This window comes from Numida meleagris, chromosome 1, assembly GCF_002078875.1.
Source record: "Numida meleagris isolate 19003 breed g44 Domestic line chromosome 1, NumMel1.0, whole genome shotgun sequence".
Classification (NCBI taxonomy): Eukaryota; Metazoa; Chordata; class Aves; order Galliformes; family Numididae; genus Numida; species Numida meleagris.
Window position 1 is genome coordinate 98,860,199 of NC_034409.1, and position 24,877 is coordinate 98,885,075.

At 34.0% G+C, this 24,877-nt stretch overlaps 1 protein-coding gene across 2 annotated transcripts in view; it reads left to right on the plus strand.

Moving 5' to 3' along the window:
- NCAM2 (neural cell adhesion molecule 2) overlaps window positions 1-24,877 on the plus strand; it is a 264,222-nt gene that overhangs the window by 219,190 nt on the left and 20,155 nt on the right. Inside the window, exons 14-16 of one of the 2 annotated variants that reach the window (XM_021403529.1) lie at window positions 380-501; window positions 6,808-6,988; window positions 17,350-23,068. In XM_021403529.1, coding sequence (XP_021259204.1) covers window positions 380-501; window positions 6,808-6,988; window positions 17,350-17,456 — 410 coding nt within the window. In that variant the 3' untranslated portion in view covers window positions 17,457-23,068. Of the gene's footprint in view, window positions 1-379; window positions 502-6,807; window positions 6,989-17,349; window positions 23,069-24,877 lie in introns of those variants that run through there. The other variant, XM_021403523.1, reaches the window with a different exon arrangement.

The following is a 24,877-nucleotide window of genomic DNA, read 5'->3' on the forward strand; positions in this document are numbered from 1 at the left end:
TCCTTTTCAACCCAGGCCATTCTATGATTCTTCGTGTTCATTCTTAATATAGTCTACTTTAAAAGTGTCTAATTTTGTCTTGGCACAGTTATTGAAGTCATTTCTGATGTAAATTACATTTGAAAATACAGAGGTCAGGAAGTCTCAAAGAAACTGAGACTTGTTTGATATCATTTTGTTTCTGTGTGTGTAATAATCTAGTTTAGAACATACTTCAAGCAAAACGTTTAGCACACTTATGAAGGATGTTCTGCAGTACTTGAAAGAATCATGCTGATTTATAAGATTTTAATTAATGATCTTATGGGTGAACTCCCAGTTGTAATTTACGGTTTCTGTCATTGCTTTTTTAATTTTTGATTATATGTTCTTTATGTAGGGGAGCCAAGCCCACCGTCAATTCATGGACAACCAGGAAGTGGAAAGAGTTTTAAACTTAGTATAACTAAACAAGATGATGGAGGTGCCCCCATTTTGGAATACATTGTCAAATACAGAAGTGTAAGTATTTCAGCGAATCAAAGTAGATGGAATCTGCTTAATAATATTTCTTCTTAATGTAGAGAAGATTGCTGATATTATTTGAAACATTAAAAAATGGTTTGTATGTTACAAAAAAAAAACGAAGAAAAATAATCTAAGATATAGTATAGTATGTTTTCTTTTGTGACTAGGTTACTAATGCCAGATTATTAAAAAGAAAGAAAAACAGAGAGAATGAAAGAAAAACACCCTGCTCCTCCTGAAGGTATAACTGAAAGTTCTTTCTAATAAGAAAACTTTTTTCTCTGTTTTGTTACATGGTAAATAAGGAACATCTATGTTCAGCTCTCAGAGGTGCAGTCAATTAGTGGACATTAAATGATGTAATTAAAAGGTGTTTGAAAAACAAGTTCATCATGTTAGAACTGTATCTGTACTTACAGATGGCATCCTAGAGATAGGATGCTGTATTCCAGTGTTCCATGTTCAGTTTAAAAGAAATTAATTAATCTTTCTATACTCAAAGGCTCAATTTAAAATATCAAAAGCCAAATAATTTACAAATTGCTATGACTTTTGTGAGTTTCGATGTACAGATCAGTTATTTAAGGCACATCATGGAGAATTTATTGGTCTTCTCTCAGCTAGAGTCTGATTTTTCTCTGAAAAATGTTTGATTTTTTTTTCTGTGAAAAGTGTGTACTTTTAAAATTGAAGTAGCTAAAATATCTTTCCTGATAGGCTATATTTAGAAATAATTGCATTTAAGAAATACCTCTACATATAGCAAAAGCAATGACATTAATTTGAAAGTGCACATTTTCTAATCAGTTCGTTGTATTCTTTTAGGAAGATTATACCATGTTTATCTGACCAGACCCAGTAAGAAAACATTTTGACAGAGTATCTTTTTAGATTTACACATTCACTTCAAGAGTCTGAAAGAGATTAGACGTATAACACCATGTACTTAAACACATTTAACAGAAGATAGAGAGGACTGTATTTCATGGAAATTTGAAAGCCTTGAGAGATCAAACGCAGAATCTGTTTTAGTACTCTCAGAAAGGATAAGTCAGCACCTTATTTTGTAATACTTTCTGTCATGTTTCCTAATGTTTCCTATTGCATAACTTTTTGATGAGAGTTCTGGGATTATCCATGTGCTAAGCCTGGCATGTAAAATGATTTTCCTAAATCATTCGCTAAATAAATTTAGAATTAAGGTATTGATATCATACATACATATTATATGAGAAATTTAATCTCTTTCTGTGATTTCAGTAAGTTAAATTATTTTTGGATCTGTTGTGAATACCTTTGGAAACATGATTAACGCAGTGTTTTGACTGAGGTACACTATTATAGAACAAAAGTTCACTTTTTGTGTTTACTGTTGAACGATAAGTGTACAATTTAAGCACTAACTGAAAACATAATAGGTTACAGAAAGAGATAGCTTTTGCTTGGAGCTGAAATCCATATCTCCCTATGCTTCCAATTGAAAAAGCAATTTGACTAAATTAAAGGTCTTCTCATAACAAAAAAAGCACAGTAATTTTTTGGTGTTTTAATCAGAATGAATGGATGCTATTTAAAGTTCTAAATTATCTTTTGACTACTTCTCTTCTGTCTTGCCCATTGGTCATATTTAATTGGCTTTCCTATAATTTTTGCCAGCCTCATTACTAGTGCCTGGACCAATGTATTTGCTCGCATGTTTAAAGAGCATAGTAGATAACAAGTTACATATCAGTGGATTCCTTTTTCTTTGTGTTTCATAACAGTGCATGTCTTATTGAGGAACAGTTCCTACATACTTAGGTTTTATAAAGATCTTTTTGAAACTAGGAGTAGGACAGCCTTTAAGATATTGTAGAGATATTATGGCCTAGTCAAAGGACACTGTTAAGTTTTATTTTTTCCAGGAGATAAAGTGTTTCGTTCTGCCAACTTTTACTTTCTTAAGAATAATTAATTCTTATTATCAGAAGATCTTGATAACTGTAATGAGTACCCACTCAACCTCTTTTCTCTAGATGTTCGAGTTGCAGAAAGCCAACAGTCAGCTGAAAAAAGGGCAGGAGGGGGGGGCTTATCTTTCATTCCAGGTTCCAGTAGAAACTTAGAATACAATGAAATAGTAAAAATATCCATATTTTATGGTTACATACTTTTATGTAAAGGCAAGAAAAAAATCATATTTTGAGAAATAGTAGTAGTACAAAAAATCTTTTTTCCTTTCGCACAACAATGTGTGGAGGATATATTACATGAGTGGTTAGCTTTTGCAGGCATAAAAGCTTTTCATACTGTTGATCAATTACAGTGTTACTATTAATGCTCTGAATTTTGGTACTGGCAGTTGTATGATTTCTGGTCATGCGCTTCAGTTGCGTTTGATTACGTTGATGGATAACTGTGTTCATTTTGTGGCCTTACATTTTAGAAAAAACTTGTAGAACATAAGTACAAATCATTTTAAAATAGAGAGTTTCTCATTCATTCCCACTATAAAACAGTTACATGTTTTTATATCTCAGAGTTCTGCTTTACCTGCCAGATCCTTGAACTTTCTCTGCATTTCAGCACAGTGTACATTTTCAGCCATTTTGTGCTTTGTGCAGCATTCATCTGGTATTATTACCTCTTCTAAAACATCACTCGGACCTATAAAGTACCATCCTTATGTATTGAATTCTTGTGAAGTCACTGCTTTAAACTATCAGATTGTCTTCCCTGAGAATTTCTTGATCTTTTTCATGTGTGCTTTCAAGATAGTATGGCATCTCCTGCCCTTTTTTTGTCACAGTGACCAGCATAATAAGTCTTTTTGAGCTGAATTTCCAGTTCAGAAAGGATGGAAAAGAGGAAGAATTGAAAGAGGTTAATTGGATTTTTTTCAAGTTTCCGGAGAATGTAGTCTTAGGTGCAGTGTAATCTGACCATTAAATGGACAGGTATTATTTTCTAGACTAGTGAATAGTTCAGTTTCCAAAAAAGAGTTTGGCTTTACTTCCACCATTGTCAGATTTGGCCACAGTTTTGAGAGGAAGTCAAGTAGATTGAAGTTCTACTGTCATTTTTTACACTTTTTTTTGTCAAGTAATTTATGTGCTTAAGCTGCTCCCAGCTGTCTTATAAATCTAGCTCTTAGATATTTAAATGAAAAATTTCATTGATTCTTACATTTAAATGCAATATGCAAGAAATAAGAAATTAAGAAATAATTGTAATTTTTTTAGTTACTTTAATCTGAGGCATTGTAGCAGCTTTGTTTCAATCAAAGATTTAAAGTGGGAAGAGAACAGTGTGAATTTAAGGCTTACAAGTAATGGAAATGGGCAGTAAGATCACCAGAAATTGCCAGTCACTGGTCAGTCTCACAGCATCAGTGACCTTCTGTAAAAAAATATTTTGGAATTATAAAAACAAAACAAAATGGAAATGAAGGAACAGTTGAATCTCTGAGGTTGCAGATCTGATTCCAGTGTCTGAAAATGTGGATTCTCTGATGCATGTTAATGATAAAGCTGTTAATAGTAACTAACAATTTAAGGCATTTACATTAACTGACTCCTCAACTTAGACTTCAGTTCATGATTTCAAAGTTCCTTGCATTTGTTGTAAAACAGTGTGCATATATGGCGCTTCCTATGAATTTTAAGCAATATTAATAATAGAGCAGCCTAATAAAGTATGAAGTGCCCTTTTATAGTTCTATTTTCTGCTCCTTAAGTTACCAATTAAAGGGTCTTAGCATAAACAGGGAGATTTGTAGGAATGTTTAACTGACAAACTTTGAATTCTTGTCCCTCTCCAGTCCTACTCTTACAGTAAAAAAAATCTGGACTCATTACTGATCTCCACTTTGTTAAAAGTACTTGAAAATGCATGTGAAATAACAGCTAGAATGAAGGACACTGCCATTGTTCTTAGTCTTTAAGATGCCAAAAGTAGGCTGTATTTTAGAAGACTTCCTCTTTTCACCCTTGGAAGACAACTTGCTTTCCAGATACTTTCATTCTTCTTCTTTCTCCCAGCTTGTGTTTTTCACTCAAAGTAAAATGCTTTGATGTCTTTGAGCTCAGTGCTTGGACTCTGCCTATTTCATTTATCTCAGTCCATCTAGTTGGCTTCACTTTCAACTAATCTTAAGGTGTTGCTTTGCTGGCGTAGCACACAGATATTCTTTTATATTTCAGCTCTTCCATTGATCTTCGCCTGACCAATCTGTGAAATAATTGCTTTGTCACCTAATGTTATGTCTGCAGAAGCAACCTCATAATTATATGAGCAGCTGAAATATTTATTTTCCAATTTGGTATATATATTTTTTTCTGTGAATCTGTTTTTCTTCTGAATTGCTTCCTGTGTTCGCATAACTCTGTGTGCATGCACTGAGATTACGAGTGCACCTTCTAATTTGCTCATGTTTATATTATTTGGAAACTAGTTGTAATTTTTTCCAACTCTTCCCAAATTTCAGAAATTTAAACAGCCACTAAAATATGGCACTATGTAGCAGTGCTGCTTCTGTAATTACTAAAGAGTATTTGTACGTACATGTTGCAGTCGGTATTAATTATTTACATTTTATCAATGTTACACAAAAAAACAGTATGAAAAATTAGTGTGATGTGAAACTATAAATGGATTCAATCAGTGGAATGTAAATATAAAGAGATTCATGCAGCAGTATGTCAGATAATTGCAAGAGAAGTCATCTGTGAGGACTAACGCTTTATTTAGAAAAAAAAATTGATAGAAAATACCACTTTCGCTGTGTGTTGGCTAAACTATTTTTACTCCAGTGTAGTTAGTCTTTTTTCATGATGTGTAATGTACCAACCATTCTGAAGTTTTTTATTGGTCTATGCTGCAGCCACTTTCACCTTGCTACGAATGTTCCTGAAACAATTTTTTATTGTATTTTAATTATTCTCAGTACTATTTTGTATTGATGAACTTGTAGAATGAACAGAAAGTGTTTAACAAAAGGTGAAGTCAGCATGGAGGACTCATCACACTCAGTGTTGATAGCAAATTAGTTATTGAAGCAGTACATATAAGGGAGTTCAGTATTTCACTCTATTTTCTGGAGACTGAGGAAAAAAGAATAAGCAACATGGTTGGGCTCTCAGCTTATCTACTTTAGATATTATTTTCTTTGACACTTCTATCAGTCAAGAGCAAGATGCTTCAGTGAAGAGCCTAAGTGTAAGCTACTGAAGGATGGTGGTCTGTAGCAAAAAGCTGCACTTCCCTCTATTTGAATTTTTTTTTTCCAGAAAGCTATATCCATTGACTGTGCTGCTGTATGGGGTGGATGGCCAGCATTTGGCTCTCAGCCATGGGTTTTTGTCTATGTATTGTATTTCTGTGTTTAATAGGACTGTGTGAATTTTTACTGTTACTGAAAATCCTTTGATCAAGATGGCTTACTGTTTGCCAATATGCATTATTTTATTATTTTACTATTTTTTTACTATATTTACATTATTTTATTATTTTTATTATTTTTAAGTTACTTTCTAAATCTCATTTGTATAAAGAATAATTTAAATATATTATGCTTCAAAAATACTAAAAGAAGAGATTGCGAAGGTAGGTACTCCAAATTCATGAAATGACAGTTAAGGTTGCTGCCCTAGGCCTCATTTGTTTCCTCTGTATTGAAGTCTTATAATTGCGTGAACTATTTGAGTATTTTTTTTCTGTATGATACCATCTGACTGATTTAAATGTATCCTCTCATCAGGGTGAACATACAGATGCATACTTTTTAAACGATGTTTATATTATTGCATACAGCCTGTTTTGCAATATGGTACTGTGCTACAATATACTGCTACTGTTAGTTTATGTATTCGGTGTGTAACTAGTGTATAATATAAGCACAGCTTGCATTTGTGAACTATTCAGGCTTGGTTTTAATGGGAAAATTCTCTTTAAGAACATTTGGCAAAATGTAATTGCAACATCTGTATAAAATAAACTTTTACAAAAGTTATTCTTAGCAAAATTTATAAGTAACTGTCCTGCTGTTCCCTAAATTGAATTATGTATTTGTGCAAAGTAGAAATTCAACCCAAAAGGTTGAAAAAGATTGCTGACAAAATCCCTGCATCCACATTGTGGAACAATGAGGCATAGTCATAATCACAAAAAGCCTGAGTACTCAGAACTCCAAAATTAGATGATTCAAAAGTTTATAACCTTTGGAAATTAATTTCTGTAAATTTTTACTTCATGTAGTCAGATAGTTTAGACAAACAGTACAAGAGTTTTTGAGAATTTAAACTAATGTTTGCATCTTTACAGAAAGATAAGGAAGACCAGTGGCTAGAGAAAAAAGTGCAGGGTAGTAGAGACCACATCATCTTAGAGCATCTTCAGTGGACCATGGGTTATGAAGTACAAATTACAGCTGCAAACAGACTGGGTTTTTCTGAACCAACATTGTACGAATTTAGCATGCCACCGAAGCCCAACATTATTACAGGTAAGTTGATTTTGGAGTGTTGTCTCTTTCTGAATTGCTAATACTTAGTACAAAGTATGTTAATGTGTGTAGTTTAATGGTCTGTTAAGGTAACTGGAGTCTTCCTTACCTGACAAAGCTTGAGACTGCGTACTCTGTTATTAGCTAAGAAAACTCAGTTAAAAACCCTTAAATGGGACTTCCCTTTTCTACTTTGCTCATAGTAATGTTATTTCTAAGCACAGAAGAAACACTGAATCTTCAACTCAGATAATGACAGTTAATAAAAAATACAATAATTAAGATGCATTTATTATTCATTTTTTAAGTTGTCTCTTACTGCATATATGCCTGTTTTCAGTAGTTATTTGTTAGAATTTCAGCCCAGTCTGTGCATGTGCTTTGAGGTATACATGTAACAACTGTACTTATTTTAGCAACTGATGTGATTAAGACTTCAAGAAATATTATTTAGATACCGTCTTACTGATTAACAATACTCACTGATAATACAGTGAGCATGCAGCCTTCTAATTGGCCTATTGGCAAGCTTTGAAATATGTAAATACAATGTTCATATTTCTAAGTGTCTAAATAGGAAAATTTAGACCTTTTTAAAGGAAACCTGAATAGGAGGTAAGAGAGTGTTTCTCAGTAACTAATTCACCAAGTTTTAGTGCTTCTGAAGTTATATTTTGGAGTAACAAAATAAATTATTTAATTCAGAATAAACATATGTTGTGATGGTAATTTCTGATATTTCATGAGTAATTTTAGTTTTTATAAAGCAAATGATATGAAGAAGATATCTATTTATCTAACTTATTAATTAAATTGCTGTAGAGGGAGTTGATTTGCTTCTCAATTGAGATTCAGGGCCTTTATAGGCCAGTGTACTTGTTTTGAAACTGACAGCGCTTCATGATTCCCATCATTCAGAATAAAAATTTTACTACATGGTCAAAAAAAAAAGGGAACAGAAGCACGGGGAATCTGATTACTCAAAGGAAATGATAATATTTATCAAGTAGAAAAACGAATAAAAAATTACTTATGTCTTTTTAGTTTTGCACATTTGAATACCAAAATCTAACTTCCTTTGCACTGCAACTGATCTATAACCTGTTATAATTCTTTAAATTATGTCCTAATATCGCCACAGCTGCTGTAAATCAGAACTATGAGATACCTGTGTAAATTATAACATAAATAGTTTCTGGATGGTAGTGTAAGAAGTGGCTTTTAAAATTTATCCTGAGAAGGTAGAACATTTTTCTCTGAACATGGCTTTATAGTTATTATGGAGCTTTTTCCTTTCAGTACTCTTTCATAACCTCAAAGTAGTTGTAAGGAGAAATCCGTTACACTATTGAACATCGAGTTTCCTTTATGTGAATTATTATTATTGCAATTATGATTGTGGAACTAATTAGTTTCCTTGACAACTGTGTTTGCAAAGTCTGAAAACAGTGTGAAATTCTTTAAGCAATTTTTAAAAATATGTCAGAAGAGACTTAAAATCAGTGGATATTAATATTCACATTCATGAATCGATATGGTTATCTGGTTATGAAATGGCATAATATATTTTAATAATACTGTTGCAAAAGTAAAAATTAACTCTGATAGAAAATGTGTATAAAAAGCTCAACTTAAAGCAGATCAGTTCTTTCTGATACCAGTTAGTCAACTCAGATGATGCAGTGTTTATTTGCTCTGAAGCTTGTATATCTGGGCATCTACAGCTAGGTCTAGAGAGGGAATAATGCAATTAGGCAGAATTCTGAATGAAATCTGCATCCCCTCTCCTGTGCTCACTTAGCTGCTTGCAGTGCCTGAGATTCTTTTTCTAATTACTTATGTGGTTATTAGAAAAGTTTGTAAGACTCATGAATGTTTTCATCAGTACATGCCCAGATCTGGCTGAACTGTTTTTGTCTTGCTCTTAATGTCATTCAAAAGCAAGGTATCTGTAGATCCTATGTACCCAATCTCATGGGTATTGCATATCTCAAGAGAATTTTGTGATTCCAAAGGTATCATCATGCTCAGCTATGAGTAACATAATATTACATTGCAATGTGTACAAAGTAGTCATCCCTGAGTGCAGGTACTGGAACCTAAAACTTTTTTGCTGTGAATATGCAATTGCTGTGGCCACAGAACCCACAGCTTCGATTGGTTAGAGAAGTATGAATGAGGACCAGCAGGTCCTGGCCGACAGTCAAATTTTATAATAAAATGATGTGATAATCTTCCACTATTAGTCTTAGGTGTGGGAAGAAGCCCTAGGCTGCAAATTGGCAGCAGTTAGATGTGTAAATGATACCGACATTCCTTTAAATTTTCACATGATGGACCTTGGCAGCCTCCGACTAGGTATACTTCATTTTGTAATTTCTGTGCCTAGGCCTATAAAGCTGTCTCCATTCACTGAATCACTCACATTTGTGATTAGTTCCTGAGAACTTATAATTCTTTTAATAAAATTTTCCTGGCTTTCTGAAAGTTTTACCAATGGAATATTGCACAGTCTATGAGAAATACTCAGCAGATTGACTTGTTAAAACATTTTTCCTTAAATAAATGTATGTGTAAATACATTAATGTATGTGTATGTGTACATATATACATTACTCTAAACTGTGACTATATATATATAATTATACTTCCTACCTTTTTGATTTTTTTGTAGTCAGAAATTCCATCTATTTGACTACTTAAGTGTATGAGAATGTATTTAAGAATCACGCTTTGAAGGGAGAGCAACGTGGTCTTAAATGTAGTGTTTTATGTATTCCTGTATCTCTCTAGGGATGTTAGTTGGCAGTACTTGCAGGCAGGTGCTACTCTAATATCAGTGTGCTTGCCTATGAGTGAAGTCTTTATCAGATTTTAAGTACTGATTTGTGATATTTTAGAAAATCTCATTTCAGTTTCTCTGTAGTGTTACATCTTCTTCTAATTTTGTGGGGGAAAAATATAAGTATTCTCAAAGAAGCTGCATGCCTTAGCTCTTAGCTGTTTATCAGTCTTTGGACAGAATAGGCTAGCCTCTGCAGCCGTAACAAATTCTCTGAATAGGTGTCAATAGGAGCAAATGAACTCCATCAGCTTCCAGAGATGACAACAAAGCCCATTTGTATGGGTCCATTTAATCTCTCTGAGCAGTGCAGAGATGCATATCCTCTCTTTTCGTACTGTGCAGCTGGTATAAAAATGTCGAAGTCATAGCTGTCATTCTAAAACGTTACTATTGAAACCTAAAAATACATCTGCAGTTCTATATTAAACAAATCTTAAATGAAGATAAAATGAATGATGTTAGAAGAGGGCAATTTGTGCAAGTGTTAGGCATGTTTTCAGAAATTAGTGGCAAAGATATACGCAGGTGTGGTCTTCTAAAGACTTTTATCCAGTCATTGCTGTTTCTGTAGAAGTCTGGTATATATTAAAACTGGCTGCAAGTTGTGTTTTGTCATAACAGTTTTTCATCTTCATTATAAGTTAATAATACAATAGTAGGAAAATGAGAAAAACATATGAGAACAGTAAGAAGTCCTTAGAAGTACTTCTTTCCCTTTTCTGTATTGTTTTTTAAAAAAACTTTGAATACTGCAGAAACTGTTGGAATCTTTTTTTATTAACGTCCCTGAAAAAGTTTGAATCTCTTATGAACCACATTACTGTTATAGTACTGAATATATTTACCTTTTTTAATTGTATATCTGTCGGTAATTCTTAAAATCATACAGTGTTAGGTGAAGAGGGACAACCTAAAACATAATATTTTCTCTCACCATCACTGGTAGCAAAGTTGATATTCCACACCAAACATGTTTTTTGTCAGTAATATTTACAAAAATGCAGCTGTAGGATTTTTCAGTGGTCCCTTGCCTAATGAAAAATGAAAATAGCTCATACCAATACTATACTTATTTTATATATATATAAATATCTGAATGTGCATATATGTATCTTAATATTACATAGATAAAATTGAGCTGTTGAAGTCTACATCCAGTGTTTTATTAGAATATAAGCTAGGATAATGAACTGTTTACTCGGGAGACTGAAAGTTACTAAGTATAGAAAAACAGAAATAACTTTCTATGATGCCTACAGTTTTCTCTCAGAGCATGTCCTTTTCTTTAATGTTGCTTTCAGTTAAACAGATCAATGTCTTTTCGGAGTTGAAATAAATTCAGAATTATTCCATCTGGGTCGCTGGTTTTTGATCCTGTCACATCCTGCTGCCAGACAGCAGCCTTTGTTGCTCCAGGTGCTCTCTACGCCCCTGACATTCCTTCAGTCTTGCCACATGGGCTGGAAGAAGCTCCCTGGGGCAAAATCTACTTTCCTCTGAAGGGTGGCATAGCCTTACTTTTCTCCAGAATGTTTCCAGTGTCTCCTTTGGGTTAGTGATCACAGAATCACAGAGTGCTTGAGGTTGTAGGGGACCTCTGGAGGTCATCTTTTCCAAACCCTCTGCTTAAGTAGGGGCAAGCAAGTGTCCCTTTTTATCCGTGTCCAGATAGCTTTTGGATATCTCTAAGAAGGGAAGCTACACAACCTCTGAGGTCTGGTGCTCAGTCATTTTTACATTAAGAAGGCTTCTCCTTATGTTCAGACAGTGCCTCCTGCATTTCAGTTTGTGCTCATTTCATATTGTCCTTCACTGAGAAAAGCTTCGCTCCATCTTCTTACACCATTCCTGTAGGTAACTATACACATTCAGATCCCCCTTAGCCTTCTCTGTGCTGAACACTTCCAGCTCTCTCAGCCTTTCCTCAAAGGAAGATGTTCCAGTCCCTTAAATCCTCTTACAGGCCCTTTGCTGGACTCTCTCCAGCAGCTTCATCCCTCTCTTTTAGTGAGGAGCCCAGAACTAGACCAGTCCAAAAATGACCTTAGCACCAGTGCTGAACAGATGGAAGGGATCGCCTCTCTTGACCTGCTGGCAGCACATCTCCTTATGTAACCCAGAATACTGTTAGCCTCATTTCCTGCAAGGGCACATTACTGACTCATGCTTAACTCCAAGTCCTTTCCTGCAAAGCTGCTTTCCAGCAAGATGACCCCCAGCATATAATGCTGCCTACGCTACACTGCTAGATTCAGACCTCTCTGAAGACTTAGTGTCACTGTTGGGTCCTCTAGGCCTGACTGATTTTGATCCCTCTCTCTCTCTGCTCATCCATTCTTTTGTCAGTTTCTCTGTGAGAATCTTATGGGAGACAGTCGACAGCCTTACTGAAGTGTTGGTAAACAATATCCACTTCTCACTCCTCATCTACCAAGCTAGTAATTTCATCATAGAAAATTATTAAATTAGTCAAGCACGATTTCCTCTTGATAAATACAGACTGACTTCTCCCAATGACTTTCTTCTCCTTCATGTGCCTAGAAATGGTTCCTAGGATTAGCTGCCCAATCATCTTCCCAGGGATCAAGATGAGGCATGAAAAGCGTATAGATCCCCAACCCTTACTGAAGATAGGAGTCATATTTCCTTTCCTCCAGTCATATCATAGCATCACAGAATGGCTTAGGTTGGAAGGGACCTCAAAGATGATCTATTTCCAACCCACTCTGCCACAGGCATGGTTGCCAACCTCTAGATCAAGTACTAGATCAGGTTGCCCAGGGCCCCATCCATCTTGGCCTTTAACACCTCCGTGAACAGGGTATCCACAACCTCTCTCGGCACCCTATTTCAGCATCTCACTACCCTCTCAGTAAACTCTCCCCCCATCACTGTCACACCATGTGAAAAGTTGATTTCCCTCCTGTTTATAATCTCCCTTTAAATACTGGAAGGCCACAGTTAGGTCTCCCCAGAGCCAGTCTTCTCCAGACTGAACAAGCCCAGCTCCCTCAGCCATTCTTTGTAGGATGATTGCTCCAGCCCTCTGATCATCTTCATGGCCCTGTTCTGGACACTGTCCAACAGCTCCACATCTTTCCTGAGCCAGGTGCCCCAGACCTGGATGCAGTACTCCATATGGGGCCTCACGAGGGCAGAGTAGAGAGTGACAATCACCTCCCTCACTCTGCTGGCATCCGGCATTTTCCCCAATCTCTATTAAAATTTTATTGAGAATGTCTTTACAGTGGTATCTGCGAGCTCCCTCAGTGCTTTTGTACGTATGCCATAAAGGCCCATGGACTTAAGAATAGTTTGCTTAGGTATTCTCTACTTCGATCTTTGCTCCAGACTTCTCCGTCTCTCTCAGTCCTTAGATTTCTGAAGTCAAAGATATCCCTGCTATGTTTATTTTCCAGTTTTCTATTTATAGCCCTTCTACTCATAACACAAAGCCAGATTTCTTCCTACTGCAGTTTCACTTCAGTAGAAACAACAGCATTCTTCAGACTAAGTTGAGTTTTTAGTTATATTTGTGGCATTTTATTGCCTCTGTACACAGTCAGTAGCCCATGTGCTTCTGCAAATGTAAATTGACTGGTTTTTGAACTCTATTCAACAGTTCTGTAGGTAATGAAAAAGGAGACAGCTGCAAATATCACCTTTTGAGTATTTTGAAAAATTAGTCAGTAGTCATCATATTTGAAGTGAATCCCTGATGATGTGTTATTTCAGAACAGAGCCATATTCTGAGGCAGAGTTAGCTCAGAGGTAATGTCAACAGTTGGCTTCTTTTAATTTTTCTTAATTCTAGGAAAAGATAAGTTGCATCAGTTAAATTAGGTGGCCTGGGGGAATGTGTTGTTCTTTTTCTTCTGTAGTCTCTTCCCATTTAACTAAGCTAAAAAGGCTGCCAGGAGGTACTTAAACCAGGACTAAAAGTCACTGCTTGAGGCTTGTAAGTTGCCTGTTTAAATCTACAGGAAAATGCTATAGAATTGTATTATTTATTGATTTTTTAAGACAAACATTTTGGCCTGACTTTCAGCTAATGGCTTGTGACTACATTGCCTGTGTATTTGTATGTGCATGCATGCCTCCACAGAAATCCATCTGTTTTTCTGTGCGTCTTCTGATTACTATTGAATGCATTTCAAAATAACACATTCCTGCAAGCTTTTTTAAAACTTGGCAGATGAGAATAGAAGCCAAATGTTCTGTAACCTGGTAAGAAAAAAGGCTGAAGAAGAAAATTTGTAAGCAAATTTACTCACTTCAGTTAGAACCATTTGGGAATGAACAGTTGTAGCTTTCTGACTCTTAATCCTTGCAGCATTTTGGAAAGCACCAATATATTCAAACCAAAAAGGAAAAGCATGTGAGTTTGAAGACCTTTCCAAAGGCAAAATTTCCATTACAAGCATCCGAAATGTTAAGGCCGGCAGAGTATCTCTTTTGTACAGTTTTAATTGTATGAAGACAGTTAAGGTTTATATACGTACATTTAACTTGGTTCCATTCTTAAGTAACAATCTTTTCCTCCAAGACGGGTGAACACTTTAACATTTATTGGAGGACTGTAAGTAGACCTGGTAGTTCCTCTAGATAAGCTACCAAATGCTTACTTACAACTCTGCAAATTAATCTGTTAGACCTCTAAATCAAGAAACTGTAATATTTTGATGGAGATGCACAGCTATAGTCTAGATGACTTTGAGTTTTAGAACAGCAAGATTTTATTTTACGTGAACAGCAGAACCTTTTTCATAACTTAATTGATGTTAATTAATATTGACTAATTTACATACTACTCTCTAAATTAGCTGGGAGAACCTTAACTTTAGAATGAGCTCCTTGAGAAAAAGGTCTTTGAATTTTTCATCATGTTAAAATACACTAAAATCCATTGTGCATATTTTAGTTTATGTGTGTTTTTAACAAATGCCAAAATGTAAAAGTCTAAAACCTGTTACTTTCAAGAGTATGTGTAGTACATACATAAATTTTGTGTCATGTTCCAATGAGTTTGTGTAATAGCCAGAACTGAAAGATTATTTTGTGTTGTGAAGACTTTATAGCTTTGACTTTTTAGCTTTTTATTTAAATCTAAAAGGAAGAACAAAATACTGTAGGCAAAAAAAAAGGAAAGCGTTGTGGATATTAGTCCCCTTACAGCTCTGATCATACTGCCAAGAAAAAGGAGAGCTGCAATATTAACCTACAAGGTTAACTCCATCATTTTCTTGTAGGTTGAAGAACATTGTTATTTGAAAATCAAAACTGAATACTTGTCTGACTGTTATTTAGATCATAATGCTGAGCTAAAAGTGTAAAGCAAAGTCATCAGCATCTATTGCTGTACTGAAAGAAGAATTTTTCTTTACTATCCAAAGTTCTGAAAAGAGCAGAGAAAAGAAATTAAATGTCTTTGTGATCTCATGCTTTGAGAATAATAGTTGTTGGTGGGAATCACAATCAGAGAAATCGATTTCACAGGAAGATGATATCTCCCACAAAACCTATTTGCAATTTTTTTTGCAGGCCAGTAACATAAATTGCTGAGTAAGAGTTGTTGCTCTTCAAATCCAGGAGATGAACACTGTTTTAAATGAGAAGTAATAGTCTTACTGTAGGCTAAAAGAAGCTGAGTTTACTCCATTCTCTGCAAAAACTGCAGTGGTTTTTACATGAAAAGGGCTAGAGATTTACATGAAAAGGGATAGAGATACTGAAATTAGTAGAACTTACCTGATGGAATCATACAAACAAAAAGTCTTATATCATCACTACAATTGTGTATGTTTTTAGGCAAAAATAAATTGAAGAAAAAAATTATTTTTGACAAAATAGATCTTACAGTATAGCTCTCACAGGAAATTACTCCCACTGAATACTAGCAAAACAGTAGAATACTTGAAAGTACAAGTGATGATCAAAAAATTACTCTGTATTCATAGAACTTTTGATTCAAAGGAACTGAATTCATTATTTACCTTGGGAATTGAAGTTTGCTTATGTATTAAATGCTAAAAAAAAAAAAAAACATTGAATGTTGAAGTGCTGGGTCACACTTTACTTGTATGGTACTCTTATTCACCGTATAATATTTGTCGTAAGTAATTCCTAGTATTATGTTGCTTTGTATTTTCTAGTAATATAAAAAGATATGTTATGAAAATAGCTTTTGGAAGTTTACTGTGTCAAAAATTTTCTTACTATATACATAAGGACCAGACTATTCTTAATAAAAATAACTGATTTTGAATTTTGAACAGCTTGAACATCATTATTTCTTAAATAAACTTGTAAAATTAAAAACACCCCAGTAAAGACATGTACTAGGATTGGGTATAGTGCTGTCTTTTCTACTTGGTTCATAACACTAAGATGTGTATTTGTGAAATAAAAAGCATTCATATTATAAGTGCATAACGCTAAACATTATGCAGCCAAGTCATGATCGCAAGTTTCCCACCGGATCATATTCATAAAGCAACAGATCTGTGTTTTTAGATAAATTTAAACAGTATTGCAGCAACTGTATATGATTCAAATCCCCAAACCTTCTCTTTTGGGCCATGTTTACATTCTGCATTTCTTAGTGTGTATTTTTTGGAGAGAGATCTTTCTCTTTAGATTGTGAACTCAATAGATTAGAAGAGATCCCATAATATATTTGTGCTAAAATCTAATAAATTGTCCTCTACACTGATTTTAACTTTAAATAAATGGTTTTCAAGCTTAAATAATTCTGTTAAAGAACAGAAGTATCACAGTTCAAATGAAAATGAGGGGGCTTAAGATTTTTTTTCTACTTCCATTACTGTTTCTTAAAATTCATTCATGTTTATGCATGATGGGAACCTTTTTTTGTATGCAGTTATTTACTTTTTCTACAGTTTCTTCTCTCATCCCGGTCTGCTATTTGTTACTGCTTCAAATATCCACTATTTCTGATTGGTGGTGCATTGCATTTTCCTGACTTCCATGTATCTCCAGTGCAAAAAACACATGAAAGCTTCTATTTAGGTTGGGTATGGTTGAATGTTTTTTAGTCTTTCGAGGGACAGCTCGAGAGTTGATCACATGCTTCAGGTTGAATGCTTACATTTGCTTGTTGCTTTGAAGTTAGACCAAAGAACTTACTACTTTAGCTACTGCGAAGAACTACATGTTGCTGGTACTAAGGAACATCTTTTTTTGTGGTTTGAGAACTGAGAAATCTATCCAGATTTGTTCATTCTACAACTCCAAAGCACTTCAATAGTTACAATTTCATACACATTTTAATCATACTTTAATGCTTTTATTATAGTGATGTTTTTCAAGTGATTGTATTTGGCACAATGTTACTGGTGAATTAATTTTTTCCTCTTTTTTTTCTTTCCCACTATCACTGTTTTTTTTTTCCTTTTGATCCTTTATTTTTAATGTTTTATCTAATTTTTCACTTTTTATTTTCAATATATTTCTCTTTCACACTCTTTATTTTCTATAACACTTCTTGTCCACACAGACAGATGCTGTGAAGCTACTAGACGTGAAAATGGAGGCCAGTCCCTGCAGCTGAATGCTGCTGGTTTCTCTTTCATTGTAGTCATAAGTTTCTGGTGCATGTTGTGAAGCTGTTGATGAGGCAAGCAATGTGTATTTTTCCTTTCCCTCTTACCTTAATATTTAGAGAAAATAAACACAAACCTGTAAAGACATAAATAAATGTACTTTTGTATAGCTCTTCTAAAATTTCTAATTCAAGATAACATCCTAAATAGTGTAATTTCTTCAGTCTATGCATGTAAAATTCTTCATCCAGTTTTTGGAAATTTGTAAATTCTGCAACAAGTTCAACAGATTACACTTGGCTTTTCTGTCTGACAGAAGTTGGAGAAAGTGATCTATTCCATTTCATTTGATCAATTTGAGTCAATACTGTTTTCTAAACTATATTTTGGTAATAAGAAAATTATGCCTAGACTTCAATCTGAGTAACACAGCTTTCCAGATTTGACATCAATTGAACTTCACCAAGAACATTTTGATTCTGTATTAATCTCTTTCACAGTGTTGTGCTTATGCTAGCTCCTTCCATGATGTACTTAAAACTTTGTGCTTCATGTAGACATGTTTTGTACTTTCTACTGGATTTTAAAAAGCATTTCTTCACTGATTTATAATCTATGAATTGCTTTAGTTCATAGAATTTAATTTCGTATAATTCCTATGTGCCTCTCTGCAGTCATCCTTCAGCACATAAAATAGGTTTCTGTCCTCCACACTCAATTCTTGAAACTGGAACAATGCCACATTCAATTTCATGGCATTCGTTGGTCTTGAAACTCCAGTGGGCTTAATCTTGACCTCCAGTAAAGAATAGGTAAAAACCTTTTCCCTATTTCATGCGTAAAACATATTTTCTATGTAACATAGTACATAGAAGCACAGAACAAAGAATGCAAAGCCTCAGAATTTTTTCTAAGTTAATTTAGTAATTATCTATGTAGAAGTTTACCTGCATATATCTGATATTAGAATCAATGTAGTCGACTTTTTTAGGGTACTTGCCTTCAAATCGTTACTGAATGTAGCAGAAATAATACATTTACAGTATATAGTGATTCTTTCTTTCATTTCTTTGGGGGTTTATAACCATTAGCTTATAACTTTAAAACTGTTTGGTCAAATTTAAATTCACATATCTTCACTAGTGTAAGGGATATTCTTATTTCTTAGAAACAGTGATTATTGTCAGTTTTGCCAGCTTCTGTTTATTCTCTGAAGTCATTAAAACAACATTAATAAAACCTCTTTCCGTCATAAAAACAAACAAATGAGATCATTTTGGAAAACTGGCTTATGCTATAAATAAGTGTCCTCATAAGTAAGACGTCCTGAGAGTGCATGTGTGTAAATCTGAAGACTATTCTAGTTTATTCACAAAAAGACTTGTATAAAAATCTACATATTTAATGTAATGAAATTATAGCTGGAATTCAAGCAAATCCAATTTTTGGCTTTTTTATAATCTTCAGAAAAACTTTCACCCTGTTAAGTAGGGCCACTGTTTCATTCACAGACATTGCCTATATGCTTTATAATTTTAACCTTATGCCATTTCACTAATTTGAAGCGAATCACATTGACATGTGCTTGGCATAACATGGTGGAGAATAAAATTTCTATTCAAATTTCGTATGTGTTCAGTCTGTTGGTTCCCAGTCAAAGTCAGTTGACTGTAAGTCTGGTTTGCCATGAATAATATGAATATACATGTTGACTTTGTTATTTAGTTTTGTAATTGTTACTTTTATAACAAACACTTTATCTATTTAATGCTTATTGTACCTAGAGACAATAATGAATGAAGAATAGGAATCTTAAATATTAACTTTTTTTATTTTATGTTACGAAAACTTATTTGTTTAACTGTGGTTTGAGCCACTAGCTGCACTTAACAGTTACAAAAAAGTTTCAAATGCGAAAATATATTTTCAGTTGCTTATAACTGTGGTAAGTGCTATTGCTCATGCTAAATAGTTTTAGAGGAAGAATTGTCTCAGGAACTTTTGCAAGACACTTCATTTTTTTCTATCCATTTATAAAATATAAATCCATAGGATAGAAAATTTTTGTTATCATTTTTTTGCCTTTTTTCTGTGATAACAACAGCAACAACAAAAAAATCCTGCAAGTACATCTGTACTTAAATCAGAGAACTGACATTTAGCAAATATGTAGAAAGTAGATGCTGCTTATATTTCCAAGGAGAAAGAAAAAAAAGCCCTGCCAAAGTCTGGCCTCATTATAAGTCTCTGAAAATCTCAGTCCAAACTGATCAAGAGAGAATTGTTTGATCTCCACTGCGTGTGCATCAGCACAAGCACACCATTATCTGCTCCAAGGAGCTTTTTCTTGCTTTGCAGAAGCACATGGTACAGACACTGTGGCTCCTGGTAAAACAAGGGGAGCAGCAAATCCCTTCAAGAGACTGTTGTTTTTAGCCACGGCTGTTCTGCACTGTGATCCCATTCTAAGGTAGGGAACAGATGCATTTAAGGAAAATAACTGTCCTTTGTAGACACAATAGAGCACTCTCTAATGCAGTGCTGAATAACAAAGAAAACTAAAATATGGACACTGTCAGAACTACTCAGTACCTGACTCTGGGTAACTAAAATGTCTAGAATAATTATCTTAGATGATCTCATAAAATGAAAAGTAAAACAGATTCTCACTGAGGCTGCACAGTCAACATTCAGCACAATTATGATGTTTCCTTATTTTGCAGCATTTTCCTAATCTCCTAAAATTTGCAACTTTTATGCTCTTCTACTAACTTTTTTATTATGTATATTTAATATATCATAAACCTGTCTCTGTTCTTGTTAAACATTTGAAATATTCTTCACTGGTTAAAAATTTACCATTCTGCCATTTCAGATAGGTATATAAGATGACAAGATAGGAATTAGGGCACAGAGGGTGATGAGCTCTGCACTCTCCAAGCATATTCTGAAAGGGCTAATGAAATGCTGTTAAAAATTTGAGAAGCTACCTGTACATCGTGACTGAAAAGTTGTCTTTTATATTCAATATAACAGTGCCAGTGGGATAAAGAGACAGTTTTCATTTTTCTAACTGATAGTATATTTAGATGAAGAGTACTTTTTTTTTTTTTTTTTTTTGGTAAAATGACAGAAATTTTAGGTCTACCACAATTATCTTTTTCTGCTTTATGTATTTTGAAATTATCAGGCATGATGAATATACTCTTTTTCCTTTGGCTCTACCCATCCAAACAGAGTCCAGACAGTATGAATGAAGCCAATATTATAGGGACTTTGTTACAAGAGAGCCAGACCATTCTAGGCAATGTCCCTAAACTACTGTTAAGAGAAAGAAAAAGAAGAGAAAGAGGGTAATGTGCTTGGGCTGTTCATCTGTCTCCTGACATGAATAATTAATACAGTTTTGTTTGAATTTCTCTTCAAAAATCATAATGCATTCTTTAAAAACAATGAGAATGAAATTATTTTGCAATATTTTATACATTCTGTAGGAAGACACTGAAGATTTTAAAATCTTGTCTTCCTACAGACAAGAATAGGGAAAAGTGAAGAGACATTTGCAAATTAAAATATAATTGGTAGTTAAAAACGGAATAGCTTTTAAATTGTAGTTTAAACTGTATTAAACTGATAAATGTATCTTCCCAAATTGAATGTGATATTCTGCTGTCATTAGTATTTAAATGTTAGATTAATAAATTTGTTCCTTTAAATATAGTAATTCTGAAAGAGATTTTGGATCTCATGATTGACAATGTAAAGTATTCCCATTTTTCAACATTGACACATATTTTGAAATGCTAATATTCAACTGTCTGCAGGACTGAAGTGCTGAAATGTACTGCACTGAACTTACAGCTTTAAATTTAAATTGATGGTGCAGAAACATAAAGAAGGATAGTGATTATTCTTTAATATAGCAGTATATCTCTGAAGAACAGTATTTTAAAAAAATTTTATTTACAACTTAGGGCTGCCTTATTTCGTAATCAGATTTTAGTTGTCTTCTCGTATCCTAAGTTTTGACAAGTTACAAAATAGTTAAATGATTTACCTAATAGAACTTCAGATATGATCCTTAATTTGTTTTTAGAAGACAAATTGCTGTCTAGGTAAATAGGAAAATGTTGCCCATAAAAACACATGCTGCCCATGTAAAAGGCATACATTTATCAGAAATAAAATGTGTCTGTATGGTTTCACAGAATATACAAAGCATACTATCTCTAAAGAACAAATTAATGTTCCATTCAATGTTGTGATGGAAGTATAGAGTCAAACACTAATGTAAAAAAATATGTTCATGGAAAAATAGTTAGAATGAAAACAAATATACTAGTTTAATTAAAGATGTAAAAATATGATCAATATTCAGCTAGATCCGTGGGCCTTACTTTATAAGTTACAGCATGCAAACTTCATGCACTAAATTCTATAGCCCCACTCACATCTATATGTAAATGTAAGATGAATTGATTAAGCCTTTCAAAAGAAATTTTTTTAAAGAGATAGCAGAGATGCATGTACAATTTGTGACTGGGCTAATACTCTCCAGTCTTCTACCTGTTGTCCTTTATGTTGATGATATCCATTGCTCATTTCTTCAGGACTTTTAGGGAAAGGGGGAAAAAAAAGTAGTTGAACAAAATAAAGACAAATGTAGCTTCTGAGGTCTGTAACAGCATCACTGCAATCTATGCTACGTCCCGGGCTCTACTGAGCTTATCACATTTTATTTCATCCATCCTATTTCTCCAGGCATACAAGAAATCTTCAGTTTTCCTTTGATACACATATAGTGGACTTAAAGTGTGATGTAAACTTAGAGGGAAAATAATATTTCTTCTAATGCCAGTGGCAGTCTCCTAATAAAATCAATGGTGTCAAATAGCAAACATAGAAAATCTGACAGCTTTGCCAGTTTAGAAACAGTACCTGTATGGAAGATGTATGTTTGGGAGCTATGTTAAGTATAAATGTTTTGCAAGCACTAGGTCAAGCAGCTGAGGTAGGAATATCCATTTTTGTTCATTTTTATATAGTCTGAAGTTCTCAGAAAAAGTAGTAGTTACTCTTGTCTCCGTAATTACATTACCAAGTATGATATTGTTATTAATGGTTCTGAATATTTATTTAATCCCCAACACTTTTGTAGAGGCAACTCCTAGTAAAAACGTCATTTTCATATAATTTTAATAATGATACATTTTAAGGGCGCTATAATACAAGCAAAATAAATTGTACTGAATGTATATTTACAAAAGAATTGCACTTAAAAATGCATACAGTGTACCCCAAACTACTACTTTGAAAAATATTGCAAGCACCACAGTTTCTGTAAGTTTATTGTTTCAAAAACATGAAAGGCAATTAAAAAATCTAGATTTAAAATAGTTTAATTTGTGCAGTGATTACATGGTTTCAGTTCATCACGTTCATGTTTCACTGCCACTTTGCTTCAGTGGTTTCTTTCATGCATGCAATACCTCCTGTCATCTCTCTGCTTTGTCCCCGATGTGTGAATAGTGTCAATGTAATGTCCTTCAGCATCTTTCCAAACACAATGTCAAGAAATGTATGTAACTTTGTGTGTCTTTCATCTGTTGTTCAAAGTTCATATTTTGTGCAGCTTCTGTCTTCATTTTTTGTAATAAACAAAACTGACTTAAACCATTTCTATCTGTATTTTCTTTATTACTGATAAATACTATTTTTCTTGTATTATCTATCTTCTAACTGAAGAGATTTTTTAGTACTGTATCAGTATTTACATTTCCACAGTAAGCGTCAACATTTTATCCAATAGCAAATAGATCTTTTGAAAAAAAATCAGAATCATTACATTAAAATTCTCTGATTTTCAGTTTGGCTCATGCTTGATTGCTGCCATGCTAGTAAACTAATAGAACAAATATGTGAAATATATGTATAAGTATGCTGTCAGAGCATTTGATCCATACCTATTTAATCTGTCTTCTTTAAACAACTGTATCTCAAAAGGCAAGTGTTTTATACTCGGATAAACGGCAGTGGCGCACAGCACTCCCATGCTATGTGAAACTGCTGATGCTTTCAGTTGTATCAGTGTAACTATTTCAAATGAAAACATGCATCATATACTGCCAACTCTCATAATATTAAACATATTTTTATAGCTAATGCTATACAATAATTTTGCACTTAAAATATTATTCCAAGTAATACTTCCGAGCTCAAAACTGCTGTGTTTCCATTTATCTCTGTAAAGAGCTAAAAGAAAGTGCTGTCAGGCCTGAAATATTTTATCATTTCACATAGAACCCCAACACAGTTCAACTGTTTCAGGCCCCCTGACTATATTTCTCTGGTTACAGCTGTCATCCAGCATAAAGATGCAAAAATCTCTCAGCTCTCTGCGGTATATATGCATGATTTTTAATCCTTCCAATTAGCACAATAAAAATAATTTGATCTTTTATACAATAACAGTACTCAGAACACCCGTAATTGTATGTTTTCAATACATGTGTCAATCTTAATTAATCTTTAGAGATATTTAGAAATTCCTTTAAGAGATGTTCAGTAAATCTGTTGTCAGTTTGGATTGAGGAAACTGGGACACAGAAACACAGTCATTTCTTCAAGGCCTTCATAGAGCTGATGCCACAAACTCCACAAACTCACTATCTTTGGGCAGCCAATTCCCACTCAATGTACAGGAAGGCTGGGCTGTCCCCATTTTTAGGGGCTTTTTGTTGAAAGCTTCCTCACACCTGTAAAGTGCTGGGGCTTTCCTTCCTTGTTTGTTTGGGTTTTTTTGCCTTGAAAATACTGGGGAAAATGTATTGTTCGGCTGGCTGAAGTGTAAAACAGATTGCCCTGGAAATGTATTTCTTCTCTTGGCCTTGTCTGGCTGCTGCTGCCACAGGAAGAGTGGGGATTTCTTCCCTATTGCCTCTGGGGTTGCCTGAGGAAGTTAGCAATAGCAAAAAAAAAAAAAAAATCTATGATTTAGTACAGTTGCAGAGCAAATACGCAAAAGAAAGAGCTGTAGCTACCTGACAACTCTTTATGTGCATTAGAGGTACTTCTGAAGCTGCTTGAAGATAGCTTGATGATGCTAGGAATAATTCTAAAAACTTGTACTTAAAAAATATAAATGACAGCTCCAAAGAATAACTTCAGTTCCAAACCTAGAACTTTTTCTACTTAACATGGCCTTATTTCCTTTCCCTTCTTACCCCTAAGAAGGCACAGACAAGACATCCTCAACAGGAATATTAAAATTGCTATTTATATTACATTTGCTTTATTTAGCTTTTTTAGTTACATCTCATTTAAGACACCTTCATATGAAAAAAATGTAATTGAAGTTTCAAGTACTTGAATTTGAATTGAAATTTCAAGTACTGCTCTACCCGGAAAGAGCCATAGAATAAATTTTCATTTAAAATTTAAAAGAAAAAAGTAATTTCAGAAAACTTGTTGTCTAGAGGGTCT